This window comes from Numenius arquata, chromosome 5, assembly GCF_964106895.1.
Source record: "Numenius arquata chromosome 5, bNumArq3.hap1.1, whole genome shotgun sequence".
NCBI lineage: Eukaryota > Metazoa > Chordata > Aves > Charadriiformes > Scolopacidae > Numenius > Numenius arquata.
In genome coordinates this window covers 643398-659663 of record NC_133580.1, presented here as the reverse complement: position 1 = coordinate 659663, position 16266 = coordinate 643398, and the positions used below count along the sequence as shown (strand labels likewise).

The 16266-nt window shown below is 63.0% G+C and overlaps 1 protein-coding gene across 2 annotated transcripts; it reads right to left on the bottom strand.

Annotated features, from left to right (window-relative positions):
• Positions 1-10152: 10152 nt before the first annotated feature.
• On the bottom strand, positions 10153-15269 carry LOC141464900 (regulator of cell cycle RGCC-like). 2 transcript variants are annotated; one of them, XM_074148057.1, is made up of 5 exons: positions 14631-15269; positions 13296-13451; positions 12263-12343; positions 12071-12133; positions 10153-10765 (listed from the first exon to the last, which is right to left on the bottom strand). In XM_074148057.1, the coding sequence occupies exons 2-5, from the start codon at positions 13447-13449 to the stop codon at positions 10758-10760; spliced, it is 306 nt and encodes a 101-aa protein (XP_074004158.1). In that variant the 5' UTR covers positions 13450-13451; positions 14631-15269; the 3' UTR covers positions 10153-10757. The 2 variants fall into 2 exon arrangements, with proteins under 2 accessions (XP_074004158.1, XP_074004157.1); XM_074148056.1 differs by lacking the exon at positions 14631-15269 and adding an exon at positions 14207-14247.
• Positions 15270-16266: the final 997 nt, after the last annotated feature.

Here is a 16266-nt window from a genome sequence, read left to right as displayed (position 1 = left end):
CTGGGGGGGCGCAAGCACCAGCAAGGGGGGGCTGCAAGCGCCTCACACACCGGGATGGTGACGAGGTTCATAGGGAACGTCCCCGCCCGGCCCCGGGAGCCGGGAATTCTCCCAGCCCGGGACTCGCTTCAACTTTTTCCGCCGGCTTTTGCCCAAGCTGCCGTTCCCCACCTCCGGCTGCCACATCGGCACCTTCCCTCCTCCCTCCCGCCGCCACCGCCGGGGCGAGCGACCGAACGCACCCCGGGGCCGCCGGCACCTCAGCAACACGCAGGGCGGGGGGGAAGAGGCAGCAGGCCCCGCCGCAGGCCCCGCACCGACCGGCCCCCCGGCAGAGCCCCGCACCGCCCGGGGCCCCGCAAACTCCCCGCTCCCGCCCCAACACCCCAGGCCCGTCCCGGCCCCTCGCCCCGTACCCCCGGCGCCTCCGCGGGCCCCGCTCCGCGGCCCGGCCCAGCCCGGCCCGGGCCCCGCCGCCGCACCTGCGCGAGGGGCGGCTCCACCCACCGCGGGGCGGGGCCGCCCGCGTGACGCCCGCCCCCCGCCCGTTCCTCTCCCTCCGGGCGGGGCCTCTGCGCAGGCGCACTGCGGCTGCTGCCGAAGCCGGGGCGCGCCCTGCCGGCGCCATCTTGAGTGTGGGCGCCGGGCTCTTAAAGCGGTACGCACCTGCTTCGGCAGGGCGGGGGACAGCGGGTGCGGAGGGTCCCTGCGTGAGAGCGGGAATCGCACCGCCCCTCTCCCGGCCCTGCCTCCTCATCGTTCCGTGGTCCGTACGTCCGTAGACCCCCCCATCGCTGAGCACTCCCATTGCTGGCCCCCCATAGCTGACCCACCCCACCGCAGACTCCCCCCCATCGCTGACACCCCCCCCAGCACAAGACTCCCCGTCACTGTTCCCCCATAATGCTGCCCCCCCGCCATTGCAGATCCCTATCGCTGACCCCCCCATCGCTGACCCTCTTATCACTGTCACCCCCCATCACTGTCACCCCCATGGCTGTCTTTCTATCGTACGATTCTATGATTCCCTCCCCCGGCGCAGGAGCGTGCCCAGCAGCCCACCTCCCAGTGCCGCCCCAGTCCCACCAGTCCGGGGGACGCTGGTGGCAGCACTAGAGGGCAGCAATGGCGCAGGCAGGAGCACCTTCCTGGGGCTCCCCGCTTATCCCTCCCTGTCCTTGGAGGTGTCTTCTCCTCCTCCCGTGGAGACTGGCTCCAAACCTGGCTGGTTTCACCTGGAAGCGTGGCCGGTCCCTGCTGGGGTGACCCCAGGAGAGCCCGGAGGGGACTGGGGACACGGCAGGACGATGCCGCTGGAAGTGGGGCGAGAACCTCTCTCGTTCCCGGGAAGATGCTGGGTCGGGCAGCAGACAGCCCTGGGCGAGGGGAGCAGGGCAGGAGCCAAACCTCCGGCTCCTCCTCGTCCCCATTCACCGGCCTGGGGGTCCCTGCTCCCCGCTCCTGCTGGGACGGGGATGCAGAGATGCTGCACGGATGTGTTCGCTTCCCAAGGATCATCTCCTCGGCTGGCGCCTGGGAAGATGTCCCCACACCTCTTCATCCAAAGGTGTCACCCGGTGCCCAACACCCTGGTACCCTCGGACCTCCCCTGTCCCACCAGGAGGGAGCAAAGAGGGTGACAGTCACGGTGGGGCTGACAACGCTCCCGTTTCCAGGACGTGGGATAAGAGACACCTTAGTTTTACCGTAACAGCGACCCTAGAAGATGCCACCAGCATCACACCATGTAAGTGAAGACCCTTTAGAGGAGGGAGACCCTGCCACAAGTCCTGGCCAGGTGAACCCTGGCTTCATCTCATCTTCTCTGCGATCCCACGGCTCAGCTGGGCTCCCCCGGGGGCTAGTGCCAAGAAACGAGCCCCAGCTCCCCTGGCCTCGTCCCTGGGTGGCTCTGCTGGACCCAGCCAGCCCCACCGCACCCTTCTGCACGGCATGGAGCTGGGGCTGCTGCATTTGGCCTTCCACCTTCCTCCCGCTCCGTGTTTGGGGCATCGGGGCTGACGGAGAGGGGCAGAGGGGCAGCGGGACCCTCCCCAGGGGGGCAAGTACCAGTCTGCTGCCCAGAGCAGAGGAGGTCTCGCCTGCCCTGCATCCTGGTGAGGTGCCTTTCTGATTCCCCCCTTCTCCAAGTGACTGTCCCCAGGGCTGGGAAATCCTGCGTGTCCCACAGAGGAGGTCTTTGTCCCCCTGCGCTCCCCACAGCAGCCCCACATCCCGCTCCTGCAGCACTTACAGCCCCACCATTTTCCAGTTAAATTAAATTCCCTTTTTTTTTTTTTCCCTGGAAAATAAAAATAAATCAGCATTTATTTTCCCGTTTGCATCACATGGAAAAGGCCTGGAAGAACCAGAAGCGAGCAGGATGGGGAGGTGCCCCTTGGAAATCTCAGCAGAAAAGAGACTTTCTACGAAGCAAGGTTTTTTGGGAGGGAGGAGCAGGGCTGTGGGGCCGGGTGGGGCGAGAGGGAAGGAGGGGGCTCTGCTCCCCTCTCCTGCCCATCCCGACAGTCCCACGCGCTGGATCTTCATGGATGGGGGGATCCTCAGGAAGAGAAACCCGGAGGTACCTGCAGACATGCTCCGGGGCAGAGATGCCGGGAGCGGGAAGGCAGACCCCATCCCCGATTTCCTGCCCATTGTTTCCTACCCCGCTGGCCCAGGACCTTCACCAGAAGAAAGAAAAAAACCAAAAAAATCCCCACCCCCCCACCCCTGGCTGAATGTGAAAATCAGACCCATCTCACGAAGGAAGGGACAGCCCCGGGGCCGCTGCCTTGTGCCCAACGTGCCGGGAAGCCGCTGGGTTCAGGGAAACAGGAAGCCCCGAAATAGCCGAAGCTGGAAACACGTGGCCGGGGGAGCGGGGAGCACCCAGTGTCCCCACCACCTCGGCTCCACAGCCCCTCGGTACCGTTTTGTGACCAGCCCGCTGCCCTTTGTCTCTCCTGCCGCTGCAGTTTCCTCGTCTCCCACCCACCCCGTCCCAGCAGACCCCAGTACAAACCAGTGGGTGCTCCGGGACGTGTCCCTGTCACGCTCTGGGCCACCCTGGGTCTGGCACCCCCTTGGAGAGAGCACCCAGAGAGAGGTCCCTGCAGAAGGCATGGCCTTGTCCTGCTTCTAACAGCGAGCTCAGCCCCGTGCCCTCCCCTGGTGGGGACAAAACCAGAGGCCACCCTCAGAAAGGAAGCAACCAACTTCTTGTCCAGCCCCACACCGCGACCATGAAGGGATGGAGCTGCTGGTCCAGGGGGACAGAAGGACCTAGAGCCAGGTCCGAGCTGCCCATGCAGAGGGCGAGCAGGAAAGGAGGGGATGCTCTGGACCACCGGAGGCTGCAGGGAGGAGGAGACCAAGACCTGCGCGTGGTGGCTACCAGCCATATCTACCCAGCATCAGCCTTCCAGGTACTGACAGCCAGCACAGGGCTGGGAGCTGACAGATAAAAATCAAAAAAAGCCAAATATCACAGTAAAATGGGAAAAGAGTTGAACTTTAAACATGCCCTACAGTGGTAGGACAGGCAGGACGGGAAAACTCATGGGACAGGAGGAAAGGAGCGTGGGGCTGGGCATCGTGCTAACCAAACCGTAAAGAATTACAAGGAAAAAAAAAAAACACAAAAGACATTTCAAGTCCGAAGACGGTTGCGTGAATCGAGTGCAAGCCCCCGGGTGCAGAAAGCCTGGGGTGATGACGTGGAGGAGGGTTATTTGCAGGCTGAGCCCCCTGCGTGAATGCAGGCTTGGTGCTGAGGAATGGTGACACAGGGCTGGACCCTCCTGGTATTAGTTTAATTAGTTTAATTATGAGGTTAATGCCAGCTAAGCCAGCAGGGAGCCCTGGCCCGGGTCAGCCGTGTCCCTCTGCTCTCCCTCCAGCTCAGCAATGTCACCCAAAGGGGTTTGGCCGGGATGGAAATCAGTCCAGGGCTGCCCAGTGCTGCTGCTGGTGGGACCGCAGGAGGGCAGCTCCTAACGGAGGGGGGGAGAGACGGGACAACCTTTCCCTGCCATCATCCTGTCCCCCAGACGTGCACGGAACACCGCCGGCACGTGAAGCTCATCCGTTCCTGGTCCCCGGGGACCGCCGGCAGCCAGGCCCCCGTCCGAGCAGAGCAGAACAATCCCGGGAAGTGACCCGGGGGGAGCGAGGGGACAGGATGCGGCGCTGGCCGCCACCGCCGGCATTGTCTCTTTGGATACCTGGGGGATGAAGTCAGAGCCCAGATGATGGAGGAGCATGGAGTGGGGGTTGAGAGGGAACAGCATCCAGGAGAAAAAAAGCATAAAATCCCTCTGATGGCAGGCACCCGCCTCCGTCTCCACCCGGTGAAACCTCAGCGAGGACCTGGAGGAGGTTTCTCCTTGTCTTCGGAGGAGGAACGGCACCCACTCCACCCTGAGTGACACTGTGGAGCTCTCCTGTCCTCTGGGCAATGGGGGGGTCACACAGAGACTCTCTGAGGACTTTTTTGGGAGTCAGCAAGAGCAGTTTCTCACTTCCACACCACTGCTGAGGAGAACCCCCAGCCCTGGTCTGAAGGCACCAGCCCCCAGGTCACCCCAGACAAACCTGGCCCATTGTGTGCCCTGGGAGCTCTCAAAGACACCGTGCTGTCTCCATGGATGGTCAGTTCACTGCCAACCTCCCCAGGGACTCCCCCAGGGCACTCAGAGGTGGGGGGGAGCATCCTTGGGGTTTCCTTGGGGCACTGGAAGTGGAAATCAGGGCGGAGGGGTAAGGCAGGAGCAAGACCCTCAGCTGCGGTTGGCACCAGTGCTCTTTGCAGCCTGGAGGGACACGGGTGGGAGCCAGCACCGCACTGTTCACTGCGGGGATGAATTTGAGCACTGAAGGGGTTCACACTGGGATGGTCCTTCGGGCACTGGCCGGAGCAAGGATGCAGCTCCCATCCTGATAGATGGTCCAGGAGAGACCGGCTGCTCTTTGGAGAGGACCCTGCAAGGGCTGGTGGAGCTGGGGACTCCGTGGGGGCTGTACAGGATGGCGGGGCTCAGCCTGGCTCTCTGAACACCCTGTGGGTGACAGAGACCTCTCTCCACCCCGCTGCCATTGCCACTTGGCTACCTTCGTCCTTGCACCGGTCTTCTGCGCAGGGACCCTGAGCCCACCATGGCTAATGGAGCCCATAACCTCTTCCCTGGCCCATAAGGGCCATGTGGCCGCATTTCCCTCGCTCTCAATCAGGATTCCAGCCTGAGCTACGGCTCTCCTTGCAGCCCTGCGCCCACCAGCCTCCCGCCATCCTGCCTTTCCCCCCCGCAGCTGGGCTGGCCACCCTGGGGACACCCCTTGTTCCCCCTGGATCCCTCTGTGGTTTCACATCCCTCCACGGCATCGCAGCTAAAATCCACCATCTCTGCGGTGGAGGCCGAGGGCAGGGAGAGGGGAGAGCCGATGGGACCGGTGACACGAACCGAAGGAAGTTCTTCTGGGGAGGGGTTTCACCAGAGAGGAGCCATCAAAGCTCACGCTCATTCCCCTCTTACCTAAGCACGGATCTCCCTTGGAGGAGGCAGAGCCACCCCAGGTATGGCAGCGGGGTTCCTTGTGAGAGTTCCTTATGTCTGGAGACAGGCAGGGTCACCGCGTCCATCCTCCCTCGGTCCCCAAACCAGAGGTGCTCCCCGGAGCCTGCGTCTGGCTGCTCTGACGAGGTGGTGAAAGGCAGCAGAGGGGATAGAGCTGGTGTTTGGGGTATCGGGGATCTGACCCCCCAGGAAAACCTCTCGTGCTCTGCTCTGTGATCCTGCATCCCCCCAGCGGCATCACCAGGGCTGTTCTTGCGCAGGGATTCAGGTGGTGGAGACTTTGGTCTTCCCAGGTCCTGCGGTGATCCCAGGGAGGTGGGAGGTGGCGAGGCAGGTGAGAGGAGGGGGCCGAGGACAGCCCCCCCCCAGGCCAGCAGGGCAGGGAGGGGAGGGCTGAAGAGCTGGGCTCTCAGTGAGGAGGACCCGGAGCCACCATCATGGCCAGGTCCCACGGAGCTGGTGCTCCTTCCTGCTCCCCCCAGGATCCCCATGGGTGCTCCCCTCGCTGCTGCCACCCAGGGCGGGGGGGACACCTCACACCCAGCATGGGACGTGCTGGGGTCTGGGTGGGAGAGGAGTGATGAACTGGGCGTTTGGAGGGGAAACGTGATCTACAGCGAGAGCAGCGCCTGTCCCCACGCAGATCTTTAACTCCACCCGAAATGCGTGCTGGAAAATACGCTTTTAAGTCAGGGTCTGAGAGGGTCCTACTTCTCCTTTCCCATAAGTGTGGGAAGATCCCCCCAAAACACGTGAGAAGGCTCGTGGGGAAAGAACGGCAGCAGCAGACGACACCCCCTGGGTTAGGTTATCTCCCAGAATAGTCACCGCCTCTTGCATCAGCACGGTCTGGGCAGCCAGGGACTTCCTTCCCCCAGGGGACGTGGCTCCCCTCTGAGACGTAGCATGGCACCGACGTCCCCAAGCGCACGCAGCCCTGGGCGGCACCACCCGAGTGTCCTCCTGGATGCTGGAGGGGAAACCACGAGGACCAGGGAGCCATGGTTACCTGGGGGTGAAGGAGAACCTTTGGTGGGACTACGGAGGTCCTGATACAAATTTTTCTGCAGATAGACATCGAGCCCCTCCTGCTACTCGGTGTTAAGCTCAATAAGAGCAACAGCTCTTGGTGTTTTGGTGGAGAAATACTTTCCTTATGTGCCTTTCTCAGGGCTGACCTGGTCAGCTGGGTGCGATGAAGGAAATTCAGTCTATAATTTCTATAGGGGAACTCAGGTGACTCTTTTTCCCCCCCACAGAAGCTGGGGTGATCCCTCCAGGTGGGAGCAACTTCATTGAGGAACATCAAGCCTGGGCGGGCTGAGGGACCATGTCCCGCTCCGTCAGCCTCCATGCACAGACAGAAGCCCTGGCATCTGCCCGCATGCCCTGCCTCCCCGCAAGGCTCGAGGGATCCCTCTGTCCAGCAAAAGGCACTTCATCCCATCTTCCTGTGGAGGAAGAACATAGGAAAGCACAGGCGACATCTGCCCAGAGCTGGTCCCTATGGTGGTGGCACCAGGGAGGTTTCTGGCGGCCCTCTGTGCAGCAAGGGAGGGAGGTGGCTGGTTGCCAGCCAGCCCCTGCGTGGCTACGGGCCACCTCTGCTAAAGCTCTCCCCTCCATGGTCCAGCCCAGCCCTTTGGCTGGACAACCTGCAAGCTGGTGTCACAGCTGGAGCTGGATGTCCCCAGCCCGGCACTGGGGGTTTGCTGAAGACCCCGTGAAAAGAGCGTAGGGGACCCACTGCTGGAGCGGTGCCGGCTCCGCTGGTAAATAACCACCGCGGGCTCCGGAAAAGCTGGGTGTGCAGCCGGGCTGGAAGGAGACAGTGCAGGCAGGAGGCCCGTGCGGTTGCCTCGGCTCGGGTTAGCCACTTCCCGTCCCTCGGTGGCCCCTCGCACGCTGCTCTCGCTTCTCAGAAAACAAGCAGAGACCGCAGGGCACCGAATGCACGGCTGGAAGCGCTGCCAGCCTTGCAGGTGGCCCCGTGGCTCCTCCACCATGGCTGGGGCTGGGTTTCTCCTCCTCTGACCGTGGCAGGTCGGGGGGCTACAGCCCCCTTTCCCCTCTGCTGCCCGGACCCCGACCAGCCGGGACCAGGATGCTGAGAGCTCCAGCACCCCCCAGCATCAGGGGCTGACCCACCCTGGCTCCATCGGCTCCCGGTGCCTCCAGAGGGGGGGTTCCCACCCTAGGAGGTCCAAAGGACTCTCAACGCTCTTTGCAGAGCCCCACACAATGTCCACCCTGGCCCTGCTGTTCCTTGGCCCCAGCCCAGCCTCCCCCGAGCAACGGGAGGCAGAGGGGCCCAGGGGAGGAACTGACGTGTTGCAGGACGTGCTCATTGGCGCTAATTATTTTTGCAGCACCTCCACCTCACGTGCAGACAGGGACCATCCCCACTGACCTGCTCTCGTGTCTTCAGCCGCCCCAAGAGTGTGGCCGGGAGGCAGTGGCCCCCCCAGGCTGCACAACAGCCCTTGGACCACTGTCCTCCTGTGGGCTGGTGGATGCCATAGCCCCCATCTCAGTGCCACCCTGCCACCCAGGCATGTCCCCAACCCCTGCCTGAGGGTCCCAAGGAAAAAAGTCCCCCACCCTGTCCCAGCAGAGGACCTGATGGAGCCCCTGTGCCCCAAGGGCTCTGCTTGCAGTGATGTGCAGGAGTCCATCCTAGGAGGTGGAATTAGGCTGAGCATCAGCACGGCTGCCGGTGGTGGTGCAAGCTGGGCTGGATGGTGCTGGCATCAGGTCCCAAGTCACCCCATCACCACAAGTAGCTCCAGCGCTGTGGGGCGCCCAGTTCCAGCCCCACCATCCTCCCAGCACCAACCCAGGCAGATGCTGACGGCTCTATCATGGGGTGTGGGAGGTGCCACAAGCCCTGGAGGGGACCTTGCAAAGCATGGGACAGCCCAGCCCGGATCTGAAGAGCTGGAGGAAACCCAGGGTTGAAACCCCAACCCCTCTCCTGGCAACCCCCGCAACAAACAGCCCCTCTGGAGCTCCACCGAGTGTTATTTTGCTGTCGGGGCATATCAGCTGCAGCAGATTTGGGGCTCAGAAGTATTTATATCTGCAGCCGCCCAGCAGCGTCTGCGGACACCACGCTGGTGGGAATGGAAGGCAACGGCGTGGGATTCCCCAGCACCGAGCATCACCACAGCCCAGCCAGAGACCGCGCTGTGGGGCAGGCTGGGGGTGGGCTGCAAAAAACCCCCTTCCCACCCAGGCTGGAAAAGGCACTTGTGGTGCCCCGAGGCAGAAAGGGACCCGTGGGTGGAATAAACAGAGTCAGAGCTAGACTCCGAGGGCAAAACTCCTGCGTGCAATGAGTCAGAGGGGAAAAAACATCCCGAGTGACGCTGGGGTCGCTGCCATCACCAGTGTGCACGGCAGGGACAGTCCCCGCAGCCCCGGGGATGTGGATGGGTCTCCCGGCAGAGTGGGGTGCTCCAGCCCCCGCGGCACGGCCAAGCATCACCAACACATCTCCGAGCATCATCACCACCGCCCCCAGCTCCTCGCACCGCTCTCACCCCCATCTTCTGGCTGCCCCTCAACAGGGCCGAGGGTCCCCACGGGAGGCAGAGCAGTGGCCACGTCACGCAGCATGGGTAGGGTGACAGCTGAAAGTGTCCCCACGCGTGACCTGCTCCGCACAGGGCTCTGCTGGGGCTGCCCAGAAGCTGCCCCCCTGCCCTCCCTCCCCAGCGCTGGAGTTGGCAGGATTAACGCCTGGTCAGCAGAGTCCTGCGGGAGCACTAAGCCCCAGCCCGGCAGATTAGATGATCAATATCCTCCTGAGCAGCACCCCATGAACCAAGGGGTGAGGGAAGAAGCTAAAACCAACTGGTTTCCTGCTCAGGCAGTTGTGACAGAGGCGCACGTGGCCCCGCTCCACATGGATATCGCAGGGACATGGCCAAGGGACGAGCAGAGCCCCACGTTCCTCCTCTCCCCTGCGCTCCTCAGGGTCATCCCACTGCTCACAGGGCAGCTTCTGGGGAGGGGAAACCTCGGGGTGGACCCTGTCCATCCCTCCCTGCTGCCCTCCCTCTGTCCACTCCTCTGTCCATCCCTCCCTGCTGCCCCTCCTTCTGTCCATCCACCCCCACCACCCTCCCTCTGTCCGTCCCTCCCTCCTTCTGTCCATCCATCCCTGCTACCCCCCCGTCCATCCATCCCTCTGTCCGTCTGTCCCCGCTGCCGCTCCCTCTGCCCATCCATCCCCTCTGTCCACCCCTGCTGCCCTCCCTCTGTCCCTTCGTCCCTCCATTCCTGCTGCCCTCCCTCCGTCCCTCCCTCTGTCCCTCTGCCCGGGTCAGAGCACCCCAGCCGCAGGCAGGGGGTAGCCCAGCCCACCCCACACTCTGTCACGGCCAGCAAGGACCCGGGGGTCCCCTCCCCACCTCCAGCCAGACAAATCTGCTGAATTTGCTTCCCTGAGGCGTCCCCCCACCTCCATCCCTGCTGCCCCCCACCCCCAGCACAGCACAGCCCTGCCCGTTCCCACCCCCGCGGGGGAGAGGAGCCCCCGGGAAAAGGCTGGACACACAGACGGACACGGACAGAGACTTAAAATCCCCTTCATAAAAATCCATCCCGCCTGTACAGCGCCTGACATCCTTTTTACAGTATTTACAGCAGCAGCCGCGGGGGCAGAGGCACTTGGGGTGCGGGGGGGGGGGCTTATTTGAAGCTTCCCGTGCAAAGCGAAGGGCCAGCAGTGGTCAGCACTGCCTGCGAGAGATGCCACCGTGGGAACAGGCTTCCCCGACCCAGGAGGGGACACACACATCTCCCTGAATCTTCCCTAAAATCACCCAGAGCTCCTCCTCTGGCTTCAACAGTGGCATAGACCCCCCCCACCCCAACCCCCCTCAGTCCCCCGAGCTGCCAGCCCCCCCCTCGCAGGGCAAAGCCTGGTGCCACCAGCGAGACCTGGTCCTGTCTCCGTGCTGGCACCGTCACACAGGAGCGGAGCAAGGTCCGGCCACCATCACAGTTGCCCGTCCCACGGCTGGATGGGTCCCCACTGGCCATGGGCACAGAGCAAGGGGGCACAGGAGAGATGTCCCCCCCGCTGGCGGTGGGTGGCAGGGGCACAGAAGCAGAGGGAGCATCGGGGAGGCACGGGGCTCGTCTGCTGCAGGTCCTCCTCTCCAGAACCACATCTCACATCTCTGCAGGACAAAGAGGGGGGAAAAAACCACAAAAGGTGAGAGGACTGTTGGGGGGAGGCTGCATGGTACACTGCCCCCCCCCAGGCATCACCAGCACCAGGGCTGGAGCAGAAATCTGCTGGGGGGGGAGGCCCTGGTCCCCATCCTCCATGACCTCCCAGCGTGGCTCAGGGCCAGCAGACGCCACCTCATTTTGACACCCGAGGGAAGGGAACAGATACTGAGAACCGTGACTCATCCAGCTGCCTGGGGGGAATTTTTTTCTTTTTCTTTTTTTTTTTTTTTAAAAAAATCAAGTTCTCTCTGTCTCCAGCCTGTCGCCCAGGGAGCCTGTTGGAGAGGATATGTGGCCTCAGTTTCCCCAGTGAGGAAGCTACTGGGGACCAGGCAGCCTCAAGGGACTGCAGAGCTGCCAGAGACCCCCAGCAGGGCATCACCACCTTCCCTGCGGTTCCTGCAGCCAGGCCCTTCACCAGGAGGAGAACATCTGCAGGAGGAGACCACGACCCACCCCTGCTGCCCGATTCCCCTCTCTCAGGTCCGTCCCCCCCCGACCCTCTGAAGCAGTTCCCACTCTGAGACCTGCCCACGGCTTTGCTCGGTGCCACCACCCGAGGAGCACTTCCACAGGCACAGGTTGGGTGGCACTTAGCGAGTCTGAACCCCCGCTGCCCTCCCTCCAGACGGGATATTTCCACAGCGCTGATTTTTTCCTGGGGGGGGTGGGGTGGGGGGTGTGTGTGTGTGTGTGTGTGTATACCCACAAGGGAAAATACTCTTTTCCTCCTGCTCACCTTCCCCCTGCCCAGCAAAGAAAAGCCTTTGAGCAGCAGCAGGAGGACAGCTGTGGGCAGAGCCACAAGCAACTTCCCAAAAGTGTCCATAGCTCTGCGGGTTGTGTCCTTTGGCTCCCTATTTTTGCAGGCCACCATCGCCAGGAGCCATCTGGCCTCCACATCCCCAGTCCCCTCCACCGGGACAGCACTGACTGCCACCTCCGCCTCACCAGCTGGGGAAACTGAGGCAGCAGAGAGGGAGGACATTCCAGCAGTGGGATTTCTGCCCCAACTGGAAGAGCTTGAAGGGGGATGGGGGGGTGTGTGACATCCAGAGGAGCCCCCTCGCACAAGAAAAGACAGAAGGATTCCAGCCCTGCAGCCAAAGCCAGGCCCTAAGGGCCCTGCGGGGGACACCCAGGCTCGGGGGGAAGCTGGGCCAGGCTCTGCCGATCCGGAGGCAGCGGAGAAGCCCCCGGCCACACTGGCTGCAGCTCGTGAAGCACGGGGAGCAGAGCCACGTACGTACCCTCCAACACTTTATCCAGATCCGCAATGAACTCCTCCAGCTCCTGCGTGTCTCCCAGCTTAGCTAGTGGAGAGAAACACACCGTCAGGTCTCCCCGTCCTCCCCTCCCCAAGCTCTAACTTGGGTGAATGCCCATCACTGCCAAGCCTCCTGCCCTGGCATCAGCCCTTGGGGCAGCCCTTTCAGCCTCACCTTTGGAGGGGTAACCATCGGCAGGAGTGTTGAGGTCCTCCTCGCTGGAGTTGAGGCTGCTTCCTGGGGACGTGCTGGTACCTGCAGGTACAAAGCATCAGTCACGGTCCATGGCCACAGGCACCTTATAAATGAGCTGCAGGACCAGGGACTGATCTCATAGAATTGTTTTGGTTGGAAATGGCCTTTCAGATCATCAAGTCCAACTGTTAACCCAACACTGCCAAGGCCACCACTGAGCCATGTCCCTCAGCACCACGCCTGCCCAGGGACGGTGACTCCACCACTGCCCTGGGAAGCCTCTTCCAAGGCTTGGCAGCCCTTTCAGTGAAGACATTTTCCCTAATTTCCATCCTAAACCTCTCCTGGCGCAACTTGAGGCCATTTCCTCTTGTCCCATTGCCTGTTCCTTGGGAGAAGAGACCAACCCCCCCCTGGCTACACCCTCCTTTCAGAGGATTTTAGAAAGCAAGAATGTCTCCCCTCAGCCTCCTTTTCTCCAGGCTGAACACCCCCAGCTCCCTCAGCCGCTCCTCACAAGACTTGTGCTCCAGACCCTTCACTAGCTCCGTGTCCCTTCTCTGAACAGCTTTGTTGCCCCTTCTCATGCATGGCATAGGGTCCCTGGTCCACCCCACTCATGGCCAGCCCCTTTTCCAAGGAATGCTTGGAAAAAGGGAACTGAGCTTCTCTCTGAGGTCAAACAGCACCAGAGGCTGCCTGGGCATGGCCACAGGGTCTCCTCGGGGTTATTACAGTGAACTGGTTCCCTCTGAAGTCCCAGCTATCTCAAGCCTCGTATGATCCTGCAGCATCAACCCAGCAGAAGGAGCCCCAGCAGATGTTGGCAGGCCCTGGGCTGGGATCCAGCGGTCACCAGCCCACGCTCCACATCCAGCCCACGAGAGATGAGTCAGGTGGGAACTCAGCGGTGGGATCAGCAGGAAGCTCCGTGGTTTACCACGGAGGAACCCCAGAGCTCCCAAAGCAACTCCATCCCAACGGACACCGTCCTCCCCAGCCCCAGACTCACTCTCCAGCTCATCGATGCCGCTGTCATACACGCTGTGTCCTGCTTTCCTCTTCAGCTCCTCCAGGTGCTGCTCGTATTGAGACGCGGGGCCTCTGTCAAAGTCCTCCATCACCTCATCGAACTCCCGCAGCAGGTCACTGAGCTCCTCAGCCATGGCTGGGGGGCAAGAAGTCAGCGGAGGGATGGGTTTGAGGCACACACCAGGCAGACAGCCCCACCAAGAGCCTCCGGGGAGCAGAGCCAGGCTGGGGACGGGGCAGACCCCGGCTGGGGACCACCTCTCCGCAGGCAGCTCTTGCTCCATGCAGCAAGTTCAGTGCTGACATTGCCCTTCACGCCCTGTCCAGCAGAGCTCTGAGCACATCCAGCTCCTTGGACAGCTCGGCCAGCCCTCCCCCAGCCCCTCCATCCCTCTCCACCCCCTCCCAGTAAGAGCTGGTCCTAAGCAGGCAAGGGTCTTGATCCTGGACCCAGCTCCTTCCTCTGCCTTCAGGAGAGGTTACTCCAGGGGGGACCAAGGGCCCTGGACCACCTTGAACCTGGGCGACAAGGTTCCGGGCGGTGAGCCCGGCTCCCAGGGATGTGCCGCTGGCTCGCCCCAGGTCCTGCCCCCCAAACCCAGCCCGTCCCGGGGGAGGGGGACCACGGAGGGCTGGAGACACCGGCACAACCGGCGGCGAGGAGACGGGCGAGGGGCTGCCTGTGGACCAGCACCCGCGGGAAGGGGCCACCAGCGGGTCCAGGGACGCGGCCGTGCCCACGCAAAGTCAAGGCAAGACCCGGCGGTGCCGCGGGCGACACAAGGCGAGGGGGGCACAAGCCACAAGCCGCGACCCGGGGCTTTGCCGAGGGGGAGGCAGGGGGTGGGACAGGGGTGCAGACCCCCCTCGGGGGCACGGCGGGGCACTCACCGACGGGCTCCGGTCCGGTGCGAGCGGCAGCAGCGGCGGCTCCGGTCCCGTCCCGGGCGCGACCGGTCGGTTTTAGCGCCGGGGGCGGCCCCGCGCCGCCGGGGGCGGTGGGAGGGGCTTGGGGGGGCGTGGAGACCCCGCCCCGCCCCGCCCCGCCGGACTCGGGGGACCACGTCACCCCCGTGGGGTTCCCATCGCTCCCGTGGGGTCCCTCGCCGTCTCCGCGGGTCACCCCCCTGCCCCTCCGGTCCGACCCCCCCCCGCCCCGTCCGTGCCCGGCTGCCGGGGGTCTCCCCTCGCCCCCGCAGGACGAGGGACCGGCCGCTCCCAGGCGGGGCTCGCCTTGTCCCCACGCTCTGATGGCCCTGGGTGGTGCCCGGGGACCCGTGTTCCGTGGAGCCTGGTGGCCAAAGCCCTTCCTCACCATAGCAGCCACGGGGGGGGGGACGGACATCCCTCCAGCTCACCCCTGCCTCCTCCTTGGCGCTGGTCGGCAGGAGGCTGGTCCAGGACAGCTTCTGGGCTGGATGGAGATGTTCTTGAGACCTTCAGGTGTCCTCCCGGGTGCCCCGTTTCCTTCCCTGCATCATTGTCCGTCCACCAGAACCTGAAGTCCCGTAGGATGAGTTTTCCCACCCGCTTTCCTCGGAGCTCACCCCCCTCAGCGCGGGGGAAGGGGCTTTGCTGCAGGTTCTCTTGCTCCTCTGTCTCCTCCCGCCACAAAAACCGACCTACGACAGGGTGACCGGAGGCGGGTGCCCGTGACAAGGATGCACCGGCGAGCTGCGTCTCCTCTTCCCTCCCACCAACGAAAAAGAGGGAAAAGACCCCGGAGACAACAAACTCCGAAGCGTAACAAAAGCCAAAGGGCTTTTTCCGAGCCGGCCCAGAGCGACGCCGACGCTTCACGGGTGACGGTCCTTCGCAACCGGGCTGTGAAGCGGCGTTTGTCCCGTGAGGCTGAAATAAAACAAGGTATAAGCGAGTTCTCGTTCGTGCCGGGCAGTGAGAGCCGGAGGGCTTCTGCGGGGGAGAACTGCCTGCGAGCGGCTCGGAGGGTCCCGGGCAGAGCCCCGCCGCGGCCGGCGCTGGGCTGCCCTCAGGCGGAGCTTTTAGCAATAATCCCCGCCGGCAGCGACAAACGGCACCCAGCACTTTTCAAGTCTCGCGATGTGGTGCCGGAAAAGACCCTACAGTGATTTTTTTTTTTTTTATGTTTTGTGTAGTAAATGGAGAAAGCCTCCGTGCTCCCCGGTGAGCCCCCCGTGCCCTCCTCTGCCCACCCTCGCGGCGCTGGGAAAGTTCACTTCTAAAGGACTTTCCTTGCCCGGCAAAGCAAACAGTCGCCTGGGATCTCAGCATCCCCGTCCCATTCAGGTGATGATAAGCGGGATGGTGGCCCTGTGTCACCAGAGGGGTCTCCCAGGGGTCTCCCATCCTCCCCAGGGTGGTCCATCACCCGCTGCGCCCCGCAAGCCTCAACCATCCATTCTCTGCACACCCAGGGCTCCAGCGCTTCACGTTCCTCCATGATGACAAAAAAGCTCATTTGTAGCCCACGCTTCAGGTTGGCAAAACGCTTTGAGTGCCCTTTTGACCAACTGAAGATACAAAATCACCTGCTTTTCCTCGGGCTCGAAATTCTTGGTGAGCATTAGTGTAACAGCTCCTCCCTGCCTCAGGGTCTGCCCCCTTCCCAACACCCCCCCCCCCAGCGGGGACAGGGAGAGACCCACCACCGAGTCCCAGCCAACAGCTATGGGAACACCTTGTCCTCGTTAGTGCCTTACTGTTAACGGACCAAGCTGTCACGACCAACAGGAGATAACCAGTCACCGACACCACATAGGACCAGTGCTGGCAGTTGACTGGGGAGCAGAGGGTCACGCTGACACACCAGTGTGACCAGTAAGAGACTGGGAAGGTCCCCCCGAGGGTCTGCTCTTGCAGCAGGTCTGATCCCGTAGCCTGTCCACACAGAGCAGCGACCACCTCCTTGGACGTGGTCTTGGTTGCCCAGTTGGCTGTGGGTGCTCAAGCCTCCTGGTGGCCTCAGAAAC